Source organism: Pseudopodoces humilis, chromosome 1, assembly GCF_049639895.1.
Source record: "Pseudopodoces humilis isolate 2021_Gansu_Grassland_sample_001 chromosome 1, ASM4963989v1, whole genome shotgun sequence".
NCBI classification, from domain to species: domain Eukaryota; kingdom Metazoa; phylum Chordata; class Aves; order Passeriformes; family Paridae; genus Pseudopodoces; species Pseudopodoces humilis.
In genome coordinates, this window is record NC_142200.1 from 107,529,396 (window position 1) to 107,549,880 (window position 20,485).

The window sequence follows — 20,485 nt, forward strand, 5'->3', positions numbered from 1 at the left end:
CACACAAGTCACTATGGCTTTGTGTTTCACATGTGAAATAGGTGGAGTTTTTTTAAGTCAAGTTTCCTTCATACATTGTCTCAGAAAAAGGTGAGATAGAGATAGATGGTAGTGAGGGCTAGAGCTGTATTTCAAAGTTCCTTTCAATAGACTATTTAAAAAAAGTTGTCAAAGCACATGTAGTATAGTCTGCCTGGCTTTCTTTAGTTCTTTCAGGTTGTAGCTGGAAGTTAGTTGAGTCAATTCCTCCAGGTTTTCAACCAAATGAGGTTTTCCTGTAGTACTTCACAGATACACTAGGTAACATCATTTAGCTTTGGCCTCCCTCTCTCTCTCTCTCTCTCTCTCTCTCTCTCCCTCTCTCCCCCCTCCGCCCTCGTATTACATTGCATTGTGTGTGTTTTAATTGCAGAAGTTGCTTTTTATCATCTTTTTAGAACAAATTTATTTCATCTATAAGGAGCATATAGCATGAAATGTACTCAGAAGCAACAATCAGCATTCTTATGTCCTGAAGAAAGTGATGTACTGTATCTACCTATTGAACTGAAATCATAGCCATAGCACACTGTCAAGCAGATTTTAATAGTTTGTTTTCATGGTTGCTTTTAAATGGTCATGAAAGTTCTTGTATCACATGAGGGAAAGGATGATCCCACTTTGTTTCAGTTTCCAGTTGCTACCACTGTAACAGATTTCTGTCACCATCCCATTATATCTGCTTTTGTCTTCCAGTAAACTCTTAAAGTCTTTATCATCTTTCTGTCTGTCTGGGTTTTTTTTTTTTTTCCCTGGTTTTGTTCAATGTTTTCACTGGGTCATTTCTCTCTTGAAATTATTGCACCTTTTAAAGTACTTCTCATGTTTGGTTTTAGATCTCATTTGTAGCATGTTTGTGTCTGCCTGTTTCATAAGTTTTATGTTTGTTAACTTTTATTAACTAAATATCTTTATGATTTTGTTCTTCATTTCATCTTAGTTTCTTTTCCAAATATTTTTCACAAGCCTTAATTTTTTTTTTCAACTTCAGGGATGCCTTCAGACTACTGGGGAAAAATAGTCTGCTGTACCTACAGACTGCTATTAGTAGTTGTGTCTTTGGTTTTATTATTGTTTTGGGTGCTCATGTCATAAAACATAAATAAAAATTAGTTCTATAATAAATTTATTATAGGTTAATGACTTCTGCTCCTTTAAAGCAATCTTTTAAATCCCTCAGAAAAAAAGTGACAGAAGCACTTGACAGAAGAGAAGAAATTAATTTTCTTTTGCACCTTTAAAAAACAACACATGCTTTCTTGTAGTCAAACAGAAGGATTGCTTGATGTGAATTGTTTTAGTTACAGTCCAGTGGGATTTTTTTTGTTTTGCTTTTTTTTTTTTTTTTTACTATGCACCTGTGACTTCTTCAGTCATAAGCATGAAATAATACTATCTGTAGGAAAACTAAAAACTTGGACTGATTATGTCTTCATCCACTTGATTGCAATTGTGGGAGCAACACTCTGTGAATTTCTAAGGTTTCTCTGATCCTCAAAACCTATGTGCAATCATGCAAAGATATCAGGAATATAGAGAAAAAAATTACTCCATTCATATACTTATTTTGTTCTTATATTCCTTCTTCCTTCAGTGGCATGCCCCACTGCTACACAGTAATGGTAATTTACAAAACCATCTGCTAGGAGCCTGGGACTGAATGTAGGCCAAAGAAGCGTTGTACTTCCCTCTTCTTTTGACTTCTGCAACTTTCTCTTTTTTCTTTTTATTGGGGATTTATAATTGTTGGATTCCCTTGTACATTTGTGTTCATTTTCTGTTTAGGAAATTAAAGCTCCCTTACATGCATTTTATAAGATCAAGATTAGGCTCAGATATACTCCTGTTTGTGATGGAGTTTAGGCCATTTTGATTTCTGTAGTTTCAATAGAAACGTTAAAGCTCAAAATGCAGATATTTTGGTATATATATTTTCTATGGAAAAATATGAGGTATATATATGAAAATATGTTTTTTATGAAGTGCTTATATTCTACTGAGTTTATTTTAAGTGTAAGTTTTGGTGTGCTTTAAGGTGAAAAAGATTACATCTTCAGAAGCTAGCCTGTAGAAGTTAATTGACTTCTTATACTTGCATATAGTGCAGAAAGCAATTTTGATTTCCTTTGTTCTTTAATTGTTGGAGTAGACTGACAGAAAACCTCTACTCCTAGGTTAAGGCTTGACAATGTCTCTCACTTCTTCTCATTTTGAGGTATTTCTTTTATATGAAAACAAAAACTTGGCCTTTGTGACAATTCAGAAACAAATACAAATTATAAGGATGTCTCTTCTCTCATTTTGGGGTTGTAATACTTTCTATTTCTTGAGCCTCAAGGGTGCAAATTTTCTCTAATCCCTCTAGACTTACTTTAAATAAAAGGAAAAAAAAAATAGGGTAATTAGCCAAAGCAATCTAGCAGACCAATTTATTCTGAGCTAAAAAATTACAGATGTTAAAAAGTGAGATAGGCTCAATTAAAATGCCACCCATTGTTCCCAGTCATTCTAGAGAAAGAGTTTTTCCCTGTTCACTTCCTATTAACAGTAAGCTTCTTCAAGTGCAATATGTGAAATGACAGTTTTCTCCTATCATAGGATTCTTCTCAGATTGAAAATGTATATGAGAGCCACCCCTTGTCTAGTTATTACAGTTGTTTAGGTATTTATGTACATTGTGCAACAAATTGAACATTCTTGGTCTTTGAATATAGATGAGACATTTGTGTTCCATCTTGTTGAATGAGTGGGTATTCTGCTTTGCAGAGAAGGAACAGGAATAAGGCATCAAAAACTGCTCTGATTTGATCTGGCAGAGGTGAAGGGAAAGATGTTTTGTTTGTGTCATAGGACATGTGTGATTTTAAGTCACATTTTTCAACACAGTGATGGTGGGCACACAGGAAAATTCAGGCCCTTGCAAGCAGTGTTTAATTGCTTCTTGAGGAATCAAATAAATCCTCCCCTGACTTCACTGGGCCCATCTTGGTGTATATATCAATTTTTCCTGATCCATTGCTGTTCCTAACTGTCTCCTATTAATCCTTGAATATTGAATACTTTTCTCTGTAAAATGAGCCTCCTTTTTCAAAACATTTCTCTGCCAAGGATAAAGCTACAGGTACAGTAGCACTTAGTTATGTAGTAGATGAATTCCTGTAGCATAGGGCCCACTCAGGTATTTAGACTTGACGTGTAGCTCTGAGTTGTGTGTCTGCTTACATGTGCCTGAAGTTGATGGGGTTTTCTAACATATGGTACAAAGCTAAAATTGCTGTGCAATCTGTGTGACTACTTGTCCTCCTGCTAGCCACTGGTAGAAAATTCTGGCATGTTTTCAGCACATGTCTTAGTTTGAGCTTAATGTGGGAATATGTGGTATATGTTCCTCTTAGAGCTTTCTGTGATGGTGCTCAGATCAACTTTTAAAATGTAAATTCTTTCTACTCCTGCTTAATCCTGTGAATTGAAGAGGATGAGGATATTTACAGGGAGGGGATGTGCATGTGCACAAGTGTGCTGCTTCTCACTACCAGGCTTTGCATAAGTGCTGATGTGATCAGTTTGTTTCACACTGGTGTGGAAATGCTGAAGCATAGGTGAAGCAGTTTTGTGCTGTAGCATATCCCCCCAGAAACATTAAAGGTTTGGAGCTCCCAAACCTTTGGTCTTCTGGATAAATGAAATGAGACTTTGTCTTTTAGGTCCTGGATTGCTAACTAATTGATTTTGGTTGTCTTTCTGTTCCGTTTCAAGGTTCTGCCACTTTGCACCACTGGCAGCAGCTGGCTCAGCCGCACTTGGGTGGGATCCTGGACCCGAGGCCCGGGGTTGTCACTAAGGGCTTCAGGACTCTAGACCTGGACCTGGATGAAGTGTACTGCCTTAATGACTATGAGGAAGATGAGACAGGTGACATTTCTTACAAGGGCCTAACTACCTCGACGCCAGTTCAGCACACAGAGACCTCAGGTGAGAGGTCACAAGCACAAGTGACTGTTTCAGAGAACAAGAATAACCCCCGCCAATCTCAGGCTTTCACAGAGGAGATGCAGGAGTCCGCGACTGACGATGATGAGGGGTCTGGTGAGGGAAACTCATTAAGTCCAGTAAAACTGACATCTTTACAGGATTTTGATTACTGGGCCATTCTCACGTCTCTTCAGAACAGCATCCATAATATTGCTTTGTGTGTAGCGTCTGCACGATAAGTGCGTGCAGTGGTTAGAACATAACCATTCTAACATTGGCTCAAAAATCATTTCTTTGATAATCTTTTAATTTGTTTTTCAGTAACAGCATCTGTGGTCAATATTTTACTCTATTTTGATAAGAGAAGGCTGCTAAAAGGAAGTGGTTCATTCACAAACCTTTGTGTGGCATGTATTCAACTTGTGTGTGTATTTAGTGCACGCTGTTAAGTGTGTTTAATGTACAGATTACATATATTTTGTATTACTGTAGTGCAGATACTCTTCTGACAGTTCATAAGAGGTGATGCCATGTCTTAGATTTTTTTACTTTGGAAAAAAAGAAGACTAAATGATTGGTGCACTAAAGGTGCCTCTATCTTGCCTTTTCTGAAACAAACGGAGTGCCTTGAAAATCACCAAAGAAATTCTGAAAGTTTAATTCACTTACCTCAGGTATGGTTACCTGTTTTTAAAGTCCTTCTGAGATAAAGAACTAAGGGGATGTTTTTATGCAGTGACTAATAACATTTCCCTAATTCTTTCTCCACCACACTACTAAACCCTGTCCTTCCTATTTATACTGTATTAAGACATAAATATTTTTAAGAGACACAGTACTGCATGAGTTATTAGATATTCTGAACTGACACTAGCAGTTTATTATTGCACAAGATTACAGATTCTCAAGACAATAGATGTGTTTTGAGTTTGTGTGGTTTCTCTCTTGTTCTTGGGATTTGAGGGGGTTTTGTTTTAATAAGCTATACAGTCTTCATTAAGATTTGCCTCTGGTAAAGAATTATATTTAGTCCAGAATCAGAAAATTGCCAGAACTCCTTTTTTTTCCAGACTTCTTGTTTTTGTATAACTACTTTAAATGAAGACACTTCCTTCCCTCTCCTTTTTCTGGGATAAATCATAATTTAATATTTGGCTGGTCTTTGGAAGATTAGATTGTCTCAGGGCTAAACAATAACATTTCTGTTATTATCATGACATGCAGAGTATCTTCAGCTCTCACTGCAATGGCAGTTCAGTGCTTTCAGCTACTGAATATAATCTGCTTTCTACAGTCAGTTGTATTAAGGTTAAACTTCGAATCACAGAATCATTAAGGCTGGAAAAGGCCTCTAAGATAATTGAGTCCAGGCATTAACCCAGCACTGCCAAGTCCACCACTGAACCATGTCCCTAAGTGCCATATCTTCAGATCTTTTAAATACCTCCTGGGGCAGTGACCCAGCTACTTCCCTGGGCAGCCTGTTCCAGTGCTTCAACATCCAAACCCTTCAACTTTCCATTGGCAAAAGTTGTCCTTCTATGAAATCCCAGAAAGAAAATTTATATTATTTTTTAAAATTAATATGAAAATAAATAATGCCTCTTCAGGCAGTTGTATACCATTTTGGCTGTTATCCAGGTTTTTATAATTTTGAAGAGTCTGAGTAGCAACAGCAAGAAAAGTTGGAGATAATAACTGAAATAATCAAAGACTGAAATAACTGGCTTTTTTAGGATTTAGGGAATAAAAGATTCAACAAAAGATATGATTAATTTTAAAACGTGTTGCTGTAGAGAGGAAGGGAACAAGCAGTTCTTCATGTACTCAGGGTACAATAAATGTGCAAAAAAATGTTGCTTGGGTTACATTTTTAAGAATTTTTAAGAATTTTCTAAGCATGTTCAACACAGGAACATGTCAAAAAAGTAAAAGACTCATTGTCATGGCTAAACATAGATAAGGTTTATAGATATAGTTCCTTGGTTTTGTTTTTTTTTTTAAAGAACAAATTAGTCTAACATTTCTGGGTACTAATTTGATAGACTTCTTTCTTTGTAGTAGAGCAATAAATGTAGGCCTTCTCTATGATTACAAACTGGTAAGAAAGTTTAGTATTTCCTTCCATTTTCTGTCTCCATTATGATTTGAAATAAGGTCACTGTTTATGAACTTGTTACTGCTGACTTTTCCTGGGAAAAGTCTATCTCAGACAGGGTTTTTAAGCAAATTCCCTACCTTATAAACTGACAAAGTAAGATAAAAATCAATTAAATTGCTCTAGCACCTTGTATTATTTGCTGAGTCATTTTAATACATTACAGAAATAAATGGGTCAAAATTAATAACTTTGTTTAGAATGAACAAGTGCACTGAGAACTTTAATTTCCCATTCTTTTGCCTTCTTTCAAATTGTCCTGTTGCATAGGATTTAGGAGTATCCATGAGCTACCATATCATTATTGGTTGTGTTGCTCAAATGGTGTAAAGACACTGTATCTGCTTTTTGTTGAAACAATTTGTCAGGCATTGTAGGAGGAGGAGATGATTGTGGATTTTGGCACTTACTAATGGAGCAGTCTTCTTAGGATCCACAATCTGCCCACTGAAGAATTATCTTTTGGGAGGAGGAGGTGCATGCTTAGCTTATGAATTTATTTTGTATTTAAATATTGTGCAGCCATGCTTCTCATTGCTTCTCCTCAGCATTCTTTCTTCTAGATCTCTCTGTAGGAAATGCAATGCAGGTAGGGGTGTATATGGACATGTGGCACCTCATCACAACCCCATCATGAGTACAAGGTTATGACATCATTGCTTGCATGATTCCAGTTGGGAATTGGTTCCAGTTGGAAACATACAGCATAAATTCTTTCTAGAGAATGTGGAAGTAAAATAAAAAGGGAAGGAAAGAAAAAACTTGCACACAGTCTCTAGCGATAGTGCCTTTGCTTATAAGCCAGGATGGCTCCATTGTGGAAAAATCTCATTCAAGAGGTCTGTAAAAGCCAGCAGGTATCTCACAGTTGCTGTTGGCCATAAAATGTGTCAGTGAAGCTACAGGTCTTCTAGCCTCAGATCAAAAGGTCTTTAGTAATACAGTGCCTACAAAGACCTTCCCAGCCAGCTGCAGGTCATCTTAGTCTGTTGGGCAGGTTTCTGCTTCAGTTGATTGTATGCTTGGAGGTTTGTATCTTGCCTTTTTTGCACTGGATCGGTCCTCTGTCACAGTACTTACAAGTACTATTCATATTGCCATTTTGTGTGTGCAGAGTGCTGCTCAAAATGAGCCCGGGAGCTTATTTTAACTTCCAGGCCCAGGAGAGCAAACTCTGCTGGTGCCAAAAATACCTTGTAGCCAAAACAAATGTTTTCAGAACAATTGTGATAGATATTCTGGTCTTGGGATAGCTAGAGTCAGAAACCATTCTGACTGAAAAAGGAAAAGTTATATTCCTTGTGTTTTCTTGTCTCTATGTTGAAACCTGTAGAACCTATTGATCTATAAAATAGCTTCTTCACCACAAATGCATATTCTATCCCAGCTGTGGCACTGAACATTTCGGGAGAAGTTAGCACACATGCTTTATGGTCTGAAGTTAGTCTGTTGGAGTTACATGCTGTGTGTGGGTAGCATTAACTTTATGGAGGATTGTAAATTCCATAGTTACAGTTCTAGCGTAATACACAGGAGTAGGTTGAGATTTGTGTATCACTTGTGTAGTCTTTCAGCATAAGTGGAATTATAGAGAAGTTACAGGACAAAGCATTCTTAAAATCATCTAGGACAAGTAATTTTTGCAGCACAAATTTTTAGTAACCTCAATATTTTTTTTTTGTTTTGTGAAAGAAACTAGTATATTACAAAACTGTACAGAATCTGTTTTGGAGGGAGGGGCTGTTTGGGTTGGTTTTTTGTCTGGTTTGTTGTGGTTTTTTAATTCGCTGACTTTCATGTTTCCCTTAAAGAAACAAATGAAACACCAGCCACTCAAAGCACTTAATAATGTTATGAATGTTCTGATTTTGAAGTTGGAAGCGTTACACTTGATGCAGTGTATGCCTAATTGCCTGCTAGTACTGGGTGCATAAACTGGTCTTTCAGTATTTGTGTTTGTTAGTTCCACTGATTGATTGCTTTGAATAGACAAGTGCACAGCATTACGGGATCAGCACTCTTGTACTTCATGCTTAGACCTTAACCATGACATGGAGGACTTTCCAAATAGAGGCCTAAAATCACAAGAACACATAATGAATGTATTATGTTTGAGTTGTTTTTAGCAGGATTACTATACATGCTTCTAAAAGGTTATCATTGTACAAAAAAGCAATAAATTTTGTAACTCTTCTTAGAACTAAGGTATTGATGCATATTTAAATGTATTTTATTTTCAAATGGCATGAATATTTCACAGTAATTATTTCTTTAAGAGAAGACTGTCAGCAGTTGCTTTCTATGGTGTTAAAACGCTTGAATTTTAATTTGGGGATCCTAGCCTGCATAAACTTATGTTGAAGCCACGTTAAATATTTTTTTCCATCTATGCTCAATGGTTATAGACATGAGAGAAAGTGATCTTAGCCAGAAGAACACCCTGTCCAAAGAATACCTGCCTTTGTTCAGTTTTTCCTTTTTCTGTTTCCAAAGGCAAAATAAATGAGAATTTTGGAAAATCAGGTATTCAAAAAATAATTTTGTTGTATAAGGAACATAACAAAAGTCATGCTCCTGGTGCAGACACATGAATTCTTGGAGGTTTTGAATATTCACAGTTACAGCTTTAGCAGAGCACCATGTTAACATTTTACAGCCGTTTTTATCACTTATCTCCTTTTTTGTTGTAGTGGTTCACCCAGGCGTCAGATCCAGCCTACTCCACATTCCTCCTATTCTGTCAGCCAGGCATTTTCAGTACAGGTAGCACTGGATATTAGAGCTCTCACCTTTAGCCACCTGGAGGGGATGAACTCTTCTAAATCTAGACACTACATGAAACCACTGAATTGTCCTATAGATCCTAGTGGGGTTTTGTGACCTAGTTTCCAGTAATTTCACCTCACCTAAGAATGGAATTAGTGACACACACTGGCAAAAGTGAAGTCCACAGCCTGTATTCTCGATGATCACACTGTAGAAAGTAAAAAAAGTCTCCTAATGTTCCTTCATTATTCCCTTTTAAAGCAGGCAGCAATAAACTTCTAATTCTTTAGAACACCCTCTGTTGCTCTAAGGATGCCTCAGTCTGATTGTCATTCCATCCCTGTTTCTACAGCCTGTGCTAAAGAAATTCCAGTGTACTCCCTGCTCCAACAGCAGGGAGCCGGGTTCCCCCCTTTTCTTGAAACATGCCAAAAAAATGATGGAGCAGAGTGGCTTGCTTCACCGTTGGACTAAAGTGTTAACTTTGTGCCAGTCTGGATCAAATCATACTCTAAAGATTTCCCAACTTTTTTGAGGTTAATTTCCTAATAAATCTGTATGTGCCAGAATAGGTGTTTGTAAAAAAATGCAAAGATATACTGGTCACCTTAAGCTCTCTAACTCCTCACTGTTATTTCAGCATAACAACAAATTTGAATTTTGATCCAATGGTACAAAAATTAAGGGTGTTTTAGTATAACTACCTCTTACAAATCTTGCTCAAACTTAATTTGCTTTGACATCTTCTTGAGGGTGGGGGCAGGCCACTTGTTTACCTGCTTTGTAACTTTGTAACCAGCACAAGCTGGTTGAAAATCCAGATAAAATGGTCTTTTGAGAGTTCCCTGGGCAGAAGGTCATGTCCTAAACATTTCTATTTTGCTGTTTACACCTAGCACAATGGCCCACAGGCTCTGAGTCCTGAAGCTGGATCTGAGACATCTCTGAAATAGATAAAATCAGCTTTGTGATTTGTGAGGAAAGCCCTGTTTGTTTTGCCAGAAGATGGAGCTCTCTGTGCTCAGTTTGACTGGAACCTGCCTTTTTTTTTTTTTTCCCTCAGTATTTTAAAAGGTGTTTTTACAATAGTGTTTGTGCTTACAGAAGAGTCCCTTTCAGCTATGATGGTTTGCATTTTCCATAATGCCTATGAATTGTTTGAGAGAACTTAATAAGGTGAAGAATCATTAATTCCTAAGTGCTAAAACATGATACAAGAGAAATCTTAGTTTAGATTTAATTTTCATTTAGGGGGAAAATGCACTAACAGTTTGCACAGGGTTCCTGATGGATGACATTACATGATATTTCTGTAAATTTTGTTATGCTCTGAATTATGTATAGATTCTTTTTCATACAGATATGGAGCCTTGTTGTTAAACTATGACTACTTTGGAAAAGAGGGTATAAGTAAAACATTTGGTCTCAGACAGTTACATGGAGCAGATATTTATATTCAAGAGAATACTTTGATAAATGTAAATGTGAATGTAGTTTTTCTTAACAGAAAAATCTATTACTTCTTCATGAACTTATACCAACTCAGGAGATGGCCATTCATATGTAAAATTAACAAGTTAGAAATTAATAATTTTGTTTCTATTTGATAAACTTTGTTCATTTACAGCAACAGGTTCTCACTCTTTTACTGTGCCCAAAGGATGGAAAATGCTACAGCAGTATGGTACAACCCATTGTTGACTGATGAAGGATGAAGCTGGTACAGGACTTTCTTAGTGGTATTTGAGGGTGAAATACATCCTTGGAAATGGATAGATATTTTTCATAATTTCACTTTGTCTCCTCTGATTAGAGTTAGTGATTTCTCTACTTTTAGCAGCCTTCTCCTATCTTTGACTCATTAATAGCAATGAGTCTTGCTTTTGCTAATGCAGCTATGTTTCTTCAATGTGCCTGTCTCCAATCTGAGGGGATGCCCAGTGGATATTACAAATGGGGAAAATGCTCTGATTGTATTACAGCTATGTGCTTTGGGTTGAGCTTGCAATCTCAAACCAGCATTGCTTTATTCTGTTCTCTATTCATCATCCAGGGATAATTGCTTTGTTCTAATTGATTTATGTTAAAAGTCCTGTGTTTCTCTAAATAACCAATTTTTTCATGTCCAGTTATTTGAGTTCTTTCTCCAGATTTTCTTATAACTCTCTACAATATGGAGAGAATCATGATTGCTAGGCTGTGCTCCCTTGTAATAGCTTTTGTAGTGCTCACACTAATCTCTAAAGCAACTGGATTCCTGAAGCATCCTAATTGCCATCTCTGGAGGTGAAGTAGAGCTTGTTGTTATGTTATGCTGTGCTAACATTTGAGTGTGTTAACATGACACTCCAGTGGGTCCGTGGAAATATCCTTCTCTAATGTACAGCCGTACATTACATTCCAGCACTGACTAGAAGTTACCTCACACTGTATGCTCAGCCACTTCTGCTTCCACTGTTCACACTGCCCATGCTCTACCCTTCACACACTGCTTATATGTGTTCTTAAAGGGCTACCTAACCACACACACTGTTTTGGAGCTGTGATACTTGTGAACTGTGAAAAAGGGAACACAGCCACAATTAAGACTTGCCTTGCTTCTGCTGAGCTGCTCTGGGAGTTCAGAATGGTGTCTGGTCTAACTGGTCGGTCTGTCTGTCTTTTGCAATATGTTAAATAGTTGTGTACTGTGGTATTAAAATGTGGCTTAATCAGGGAATGGCTCAGAGGGATGGGTAGGACTTGTGAGGAGGGAGCTGCACATGGTTTTTATTGTGCATGTCTTTTGACCACTGCTAAATTTGGTTACTAAGTAAGAGAACCTATGCAATCATGATATCTTTGATGTAATATTTAACTCTGGGTGTTTTCCAACCAGCTTTTCAGATGCATGGCTCAAATTCTGTAGTTATTTTGCAGTGACCACAGCTGCATTATATAGCAGGTTAATACAGCCACAGAAGTATTTCTACTAAGAAGAAAGAAGTTGGCCTAAGTCCTTTATTTTTAAAACTGAGCTATATTGCTTCTTTCCCAAATCACTGATCTATCACAGAGTGGCAGTTTTACAACCACATTTGTTATGAAATTTACTTGCTACCCTGTCTACAAATACTCAAAAACTGCTATACTGTGCAGCTGGGGACATACATTTTTAAAGAACCTAATCACATGCACAAGGGAAGTATCACAGATGTACAGTAGTGGATCCAAAAAAACTACCACTTTCCATATTGTGGATATGAAAAGTCAGAGAAACAGTAATTAATCTGTGTCCTTCCCCTCACCACCCCAACAATCTGTATTCCTGTAGCATTAGTCAGATGGATCCATTACTGAGAAGTAATGGGGATACCTTATTGTGGATCAATCTGAAAGCTGAAAGGCACAAACATTTAGAAAATCCTGGTGCTCCTGAGCTGGTACTAGAAAATTTTGCTTGTGATTTCCCATTGATTCTAGTTGCTGGTTTAGATTTGGGCTAGCATTTCAAGCACCGTCTGGCCTAAATTTGGTTTGAACAAGATTTAATCTGCAGTGTTTGTGATCATGGGCAAGTTTCAGCAGACCTTTTTAGCACTGGCCTTGGAGTCCTAGAGGTGTTTCTTTTGGAGAAGGAGTGTTTGTTTAACACTGTAGTACTTGGGCATTTCACTTTTCTTGCATTGATCCCATCAAGGTGCCTCATCACTTTTTGCATCTGTCTTATCAGCACACAGAAGTTTGGTTTTTCCCTTTTCTGTGTAAAATGCAAAGAATTTGCTTTTTTTTAATTTAGTACCTCATCCTGGGAAGTGCATGTCACAAACCAACTCCACCTTCACCTTCACCACCTGCCGCATTCTGCACCCCTCCGATGAACTCACACGAGTCACGCCAAGGTAAGGGATTCTCATGATGGCAAAGCCTCCAGCTCTATCAGAGTTTCCGCTCTAAACAAATGCAAAATAATAGAATAAGCGTAGGCATTGACTGCATTGGTGAATTACAACACACCCACCAATTATTCCTTCCATTTTGAGTTACCTCAGCCTGAATTTGGGAGGCATGTGTGATGTTTTAAAAAGCCAAAGTTTCTTAAATTTTTTTTCTCTAGTTAAGATACTGCAGTGTCAAACATAACTATATTGGCTTCTGATATCCAAACCTGACTACTCCTCATCTTAGATTAATTGTAGTCCTCATATGTGAATGCATAGGATGTAATCTCTTAGCAAAAGAGATGAGAGGTTTTTCCAGGGAGGAAGTCTAAATCCTTCCTCTCAGCAGAAAAAGGGATGCGCAGGTAAGGAAATCCAGGAGCTATGTGAGGAATGGAGGAGGACATATTCCTTAATTGGAAACAGGGAGATGTCTACTTTATTTCTTGCTGTAAATGTTGGAAATTAAATCATAGTTGCCAGACTGAAAGTAATGAGCGGGTGATGCAATAGCAATTGGTAGTGTAGACACTGCATGCCAACAGAAGGCAGTTCTGTGCCCTTATGGAAGGTGAAGATCTGAGTACCAGAGGGGGTGTGTGTGTCAATTTCATACCTAAAGAGGGAGCTTTCTTCCTTTAGAAAATCGGGATTTACAGAATGTTCTATTCTGTTTATAAGGACAATGTCTCATTGCTTTCTCTGCCCCTTCCAGCTCCTCTGTGGGAGTGTACCAATGTGTAGGTTCCCATGCAGAGGTGTTGTGTCTACATTTATTTAGACATGAGATAGGCACTGACTGCCTATGAAGGCATGAAAAGTAAGGGTATTGAATATGAAAACCTGTCAAATGGAAAGAAAATATATGATGTTTAAATGTAACTTTTTTGCTTCCCTTTCTGAACTAAGTTAGTTATTAGTGGCCTGGCTATTTTTTTCTTTACTCTTTTCTGTCTTTTCCCTCAGCACAATTACCGAAGAGATTCTCTTACATGGCTGCAGTTCTATTTTAATTTTCTTGTTATTGTTGAATCGCTGTCAGTTGTGATCTTAATAAACTCTTTGGGTACTAAATCTAACAAATCAGTCAGAAAAGATAGCAAAATTTGGTGCATTTTCAGCTGCCTTAGTTAAATGGAAGTTCATCATTCATTCAGGAGAACAAAGAGAGAAGAAAAAATGATGTTTTCAGCAGATGTTTAAGGAGCTCCTCCTTACCAACTATAAATGATTCTTCACAGGTCATGTGAGGAGGACGAGAAACTGCGTTATGTCTCTTTGTGATGAGAGGAGGTATAGGGCAGACACTGTGACCCAGCGTGGTCGAGGGTGAGCAGCACTGCCAGCAGCATCTGTGTTGGCAGGGTCATGTACAAGGAATGCTAGTGTGTGTGGCACCAGCTAACCCCAAGAGATTTGGCATTTACCTACCTGGTTGCATTTTAACCTGTGCTACCCCAGGTGTTGCTCTAACCTGACTAAATTTCATCCAGCTAAATGAAATGCTCCTTTATTTGTTTCTTTTCTCAATCTAACTCTGAGACTGTCACTGGGCTGAGTTGCTGAGGCCACTTTGAGTCTGTTTCTGCAGTTGTGTCCAGGATGCCCTGTGGTGTTGGTCAGTTTGATGGGAAATATATTTCCCAGTTAAAGCAGTGCCAAAATGATCAAATGGAAAAAAAGGCAACACCTGCAACTGCTTTCTTGCAGGGATGGCTTGTTTTTTCAATTGTGCTGCAGCATATAACTGTGCTGAAAAACTCGTAGAAATACTAATCTACATGTCTATGCAACTGAAACCTGTATCTGGAAAGAGTGAAGGTGTTGGAGTTAATAAACCATTGGTGTGCTATAGTTTTCATCTTGTGATTAGGATATCTTGGAAGCCTGGTAATTTACACCACATGTCTGGATTTCTGAAATGTATATGGTCATACCTTGTAGAAAGTCAGTTCATGCAGTAACTTCTTTCTCTTTTCTCTCCCTCATGCTTTTCAAGGCTTCTGTATTTAGCTGTATGAGAGATGCACCACAGTGGCTGCTACTGCTCTTTAGTTCCACTGGAATCAGAACTATGAAGGTCCAGCTTTAATCAATGCTTAAGAGAAGAATTGTGAACTAGCTTCTTTCCACTTAGCCTTGCCTTCAGAGTGTGTGTGCTGCTGCAGTGTGTGTGGCCTTCTCATCTCTGCTGGGAGAGATCCTTCTCCCCTGCTGCTGCCTCAGCCCAGGCAGAAGGGACAGGACATCAGGATGTGCCTTAGCACATCTGCCACATGCATTGACAGCCCCAGCACACACGGGGGTGCAAGCAGACTGAGTCCAGAGCCACTTAGCAAGGCTGCATTTCTAATTACATCTGCTGCTTCTCTCAAATAAGTGTTCCACTACAGTATACCAGGAGGAATATATGGGATTCCTCTTGTTGAATTGCAGCTGCAGTTCAGCTTCCTCAATTTCACCTGCTTATGGTAGAGGTTGGTACAGTTCCAAATCAGTTAGAGATCATGTTGGTCAGATCCTATTTAGCCTTGGAAAGAAGACTTGAGATTTCATAGCATCAGGCTAATATTTTCTTAATTAAGAAGTGCCTTAAAGATATGCTGATTTTTAGGGGATAGGGTTTCCAGTGTTGCGTGAATTCACATCACCTGTTCATTGTAAACCAAGGATCTAGATGATGTTTTAAGCTCATTGGAAGCTTCAGCTCAAAGCATTCCAGGGTGTTTAACCTGATATGCACAGTAGTGCTGGCTACACAGAGTTCATTAATATTAAGTGAGATGAGACTGATAATTCTAGTCAAGACACCATCTCAGCCCCTTTTGTCCATATGTGCAAAAGAGATGCAATTTAGTCATTGGCCAGGGTCTTCTCTTGGAAATCAAATCAGATTGTCTCAAAGGGCTCTTTGAGAGGCTTTTCTTGGTGCAGAGAATCCCTCTTAACTTAAAGTTGCACGTTATGGCTAAGCCAATCCAGCAGCATGGCTCTGCTGAAAAGGGAAGTTCCTTTTCTGGAAAAGTCCCTTTTCTGCTGAAAAGGGGAGTTCCCTTGTTCCTTCCCCTCCCAGCTACTTAGTTTTCCCATTGTCTGGCACTGGCTCTACTTTCTGTCTGACTCTTTGCTGAGTGTCTTCTACTTGCTGACCTGGCAAGGTGAGGGAGTAGATTTCCTTCTTTGAACAGTGGTGAGCTCACATCAGTAAATCCTTTGTTAGCATCAAGTGTTGCATTGCTCAAGACCCTTTGAATACCATTAGAGGGGATGAATCCATGCTTAGAAAATACTACTGTGGAATTCTTTTTTTTTCTTTTTTTTTTTCTTTTTTTTTAATTTGTGTGTGTGTGCTTGTGGCAAAGACCATAATTTGTGCATGGTTAGCAAAAGTTGGATTTCTTTTTTTCCTGAAGGTGCATGTAGCTCTTGGGATTCTCTCAAACAGACATGAATTTGGAGTGTGATAGATATCCCACATGCCTTGTTTCTGGAATAACTAAGTACACCATGCCTTAGTGAATGAGTGTTCAGTTCTGCGTGCTCAGAAGTGACACTGAAATGTAGATGTCTTGCTTATACCATTGGTCCAGTCTTCTGCATTTCCTTGTCTCTTAGGAGCAACTGGGAGTTGTGACAGCCAGTTGATCAGGAAGAAAAAGTCAAGGTGTTGATCACAAAGCTGTATATAGTTTATCAGGGAAATGTGGTGCTGGGTGTTGGCAGTGGCATTAATCCTGTGAAACTGGGCTCTGAAGTGTGCAAAATGGAGATGTGTTTTGTAAGATTTGGTAATTTTGAATTTGTAATCACATTTGTGGGGGGCTGGGAACTGTCAGTGTCCTGTGCGCTCTCCAAACGGATAAAAAGCCCTGCTCAGGGTTAAAAATCTTGCCTGTGGTAAATTTTAATTTTCTAGTGGAGAGAATAATTTGACTGCTCCTTTGCTTTCAGCCTTAATGCAGCACCTACTCCAGCTTGTGGCAGCATTAGCAATTTGAAAGGCACCCCGGTGGCTACTCCCTGCACCCCTCGGCGTCTGAGTTTGGCCGAATCCTTCACCAACCTCCGGGAATCCACGACGACAATGAGCACATCCCTGGGGCTGGTGTGGCTGCTGAAGGAAAGGGGCATCTCAGCAGCAGTGTACAATCCACAGAGCTGGGACAGAGCCAGCAGGAGCACCCTGCTGAACACGTACTCCCCGAAAATGGCGATCATTCCTTCCACTCCACCAAATTCACCCATGCAGACACCTTCTTCTTCCCCTCCATCTTTTGAGTTCAAGTGCACCAGCCCACCTTATGACAACTTCTTGGCTTCAAAGCCTGCTAGTTCAATCTTGAAGGAGGTGAGGAATAAAAAGAACATCAGGAACAGTGAGAGCCAAACTGACGTGTCTGTTTCCAACCTTAATCTCGTGGACAAAGTCAGGAGGTTTGGTATTGCCAAAGTTGTGAGTTCAGGGCAAACGTCAGCTCCTCCTTTAACTGATGACCAGGGACCTCTTCTCTGTGGGGCACAGGGACCAGTGAGGGCCCTTGTTCCTGGAGGCCTGGCACCTGACAGTCTCCCCTTGGGCTGCCCTGCCGTGACCAGTGCCATTGGGGGCATCCAGCTGAACACTGGCATCCGAAGGAATCGGAGCTTCCCCACCATGGTGGGTTCCAGCATGCAGATGAAAGGCCCAACGTCCCTCACTTCAGGGATCCTCATGGGAACCAAGCTCCCGAAGCAAACTAGCTTACGATGAAGGACTTTATTTTTACAGCTAGTCTTTTTAAATTAAGATACTCAGATTCTTTCTCCAATCTCCTTTTCCTTTCCCTACCACCCCTTCATTGCCTCTTGAGTTTGACAAATCAACTTCGTGCCTAATGGGAGAAATGTGTAAACTTTGTATAAAATGTGTAAATATGTACCAGATCTATTGTAACTAATTGGATTATTTTACTGTTCAATCAAGTGCAAAAGGCTCTATGTTATGATTGCTGTATTAAGGTTAACTTGCTAACCTTTTGAAAAGGTTTTTTTTTTTAAGATGCACTGAAAAAAAAACAAAAGAGCAAAACCAACAAAAAATAACTTGACTAGAAAAAACGTGAATTCTGTAGCTAGCCTAACTTGAGTCAAAGGTGCATGGGAAGCTATTGAATGTGTTATGTGAGACCTCTCTTTACATCACTTGAAGCATGGGAGCATTTGTGCTTCGTTAAATACTGAAAAAAGCACTCAGTTTAACGTGGTAGTTTTAATTTTGCCTCTGTAGATGAGTTGAGCTGAGTTATTGGAGTGCCTGGCTATTATGCCTGAATGGATGAAACCTTTTTTTTTTTTTTTTTCCTGTTCTGTATTTGCCTCCTCCCCAAGATTATAAACTTGAACTAATACTGTGTTGAGGTCAGCAGGCCTACTGGGTACCTGGGATATTGACATATTCCTACCACGGCTGTTTCCTTTGGCACACTTACACTTTGTGCAACTTCTTGCTTTGTTGTTTTTTTGTTTTGTTTTGTTCTTCAATGCTGCACTGGATTGTGGAAGGGAAAATGCTTTACTATGTGTTGCTGCCACTGAAACATGCTTTGTCAGTGCGCCCAAAGAAAACAGTTTTCACAACTCATGAGGCAAACATGGCAGTGACTTCCTAGAAGTCCACGTTGCGGAACAGATTGACAGATAAGAATGTTATAAAAGAACATGTAGCAAAACCAGTATTAGGAAAAGGTGAGTCCTTGAAACCTCAGCAGAGAACCACAGAAAACATTTAGTAATGGAATGGTACAGGCAGGAAAGAGCAGCTTGCAGCCCTCATGCTGATCTTTGTGTTTCATGCATGTCAGAGACCATGGCCTTGTAAACAGGGTGACAATATTCTCCACCTATTTTCTGTTTTCTTTTTTCAGAGAAACCTTTTTCATCTAAAGTCAGGCCCTACCATAGGTAAAAATAGGGGAAATGCTTTATTTTCGCAGTGTTTTTAAAATGAGGAAAATACCTGCCATACAAACATAAAACCCTCTGCTTTTTCAGAAAGGAAACATAAGACCTCACGCAACCTTTAGTTGCCAGGCAATTCTAATTATATAGCAATTTTTTCTCTGTTTCTTCCAACCTTCTACTGGGTGCTTGTAGAAGGAATTGAAATACCTTGGAACTTGAACAGACTGGAGGGCATTTCTAGAGCAGAGCTGAGACATAAATATTTTTTGGAAGAGGGGTTGGAGAAGAGTAAAGTAGGGAAGGTTTAGCATCCACTTTCTTTTCCTTGCACTTGTGGCATCTAAAATCAAGCTCCCCGTTTATTACCATTGTCACACTACATGTAATTGCCGTGAATTGCCATTTGTACCAGACTGTTACTAAATTATTAGCACTGATAATTTCTTGTATAAATGAAACTGTCTTTTAGTCTTTGTGACGAGAGATAGGTGGGTGGTTTGTTTTTTTCTGAATGAAGTAGTTATTGCGGTAGTGCTATGGACACTGAGGATATTTTTTGAGAAAGAAAAAAAAAACACATCGGTCAGTTACAGCATGTGTTTGAAGACTTCTATTTATTCTATGAACTTACAATGTTTTAGTAAAATGCCATCAGCTCTGTTTGCTGTTGTATGTGTGCACTTATTGCAAGTAAATTTAAGTATCTTTTTATTTGAATGTATCTTAAACCAGTAGATAGAATAACAGTTGATTCTGAAAAAAAGTCATGGACTTAATGGACCATTTTATATACCCACAGGAAGAAAGCAATACCATAAGAGAATTTAAAGTGTAGAAGTTAATCATGCAATCAGGAAGTATTATTTAGCCTTTAAATAAGCTGTAGGAGCTGTCCACCCACCAGAGAAAGCAATTGTAACACATCAGAATGACGAAATTTAATTTTTTCTTCACTAATATCAATAAAATAACAGAAAAGTTGCATTGTTGTGTGTTATTCAACTTTTTCCTATTCTTTTAAGGTGATAAATCTTCCACCTTGATCCTTTGCTCTCAACTCCTAGTTAAAGCAAAATAATAGGCCATCCTTTGTTTTTTTTTAAATTCTTAGAACTGGTTGAAAAGTTTTCAGATTTTGTTTGCTGAAATCAGTGAAACTTGAGTCAGAAGAAAAAAAGAGAAGCAAGTATGCTTTTTGATTTTTTAAATTTGAATTGAGAATGCAGAATTGTATGTTGTATGGTTTCTGTATTTTGAGGAATTTGCACTCTCCTGCCTAATGCAGTGCAAAACCTTTAGTAACAAAATGTGAAAGTACAGAATAAGGAGGAAACATCCTGTGTTTTTCAACAGAGACAGGACTGAGGTCTGCTGTTAGCCAATATCTTTGTTACTGAGGGAGGGAACATTACAGTGATGAAACATCAGGTAGTGAGGAGCTCAAAATACCTGCACATGTAGTGAAGGCTAAGTAATGGAAAAAGCTCCCTGGGGGAGGGAATAATCAGGCAGTAACCCATAGAAAGATTAGACAGATTCATTGAGAAAGATGTGTGTGTGTGTTTCTGTGTGAGGTGGAGAGGGAAATAATAACATTTATATCACATACTTGCTACAGAGAGAAAATGGGACAGCAGTAATGCCAAAATAAACTCATGGAGGGCTTGCACCAGTGTGACGCAGTGGCCTA

General features: G+C 38.7%; 1 protein-coding gene across 4 annotated transcripts in view; it reads left to right on the plus strand.

Moving 5' to 3' along the window:
- TRAK1 (trafficking kinesin protein 1) overlaps positions 1-19,779 on the plus strand; it is a 98,786-nt gene extending 79,007 nt beyond the window's left edge. For 2 of the 4 annotated variants that reach the window (XM_014248532.2, XM_088064150.1), the window contains 3 exons: positions 3,796-4,125; positions 12,714-12,816; positions 16,807-19,779. In XM_014248532.2, coding sequence (XP_014104007.1) covers positions 3,796-4,125; positions 12,714-12,816; positions 16,807-17,605 — 1,232 coding nt within the window. In that variant the 3' untranslated portion in view covers positions 17,606-19,779. The remainder of the gene's footprint in view (positions 1-3,795; positions 4,126-12,713; positions 12,817-16,806) is intronic. The other 2 variants (XM_088064153.1, XM_088064157.1) reach the window with 1 other exon arrangement.
- The last annotated feature ends 706 nt before the right edge of the window (positions 19,780-20,485 follow it).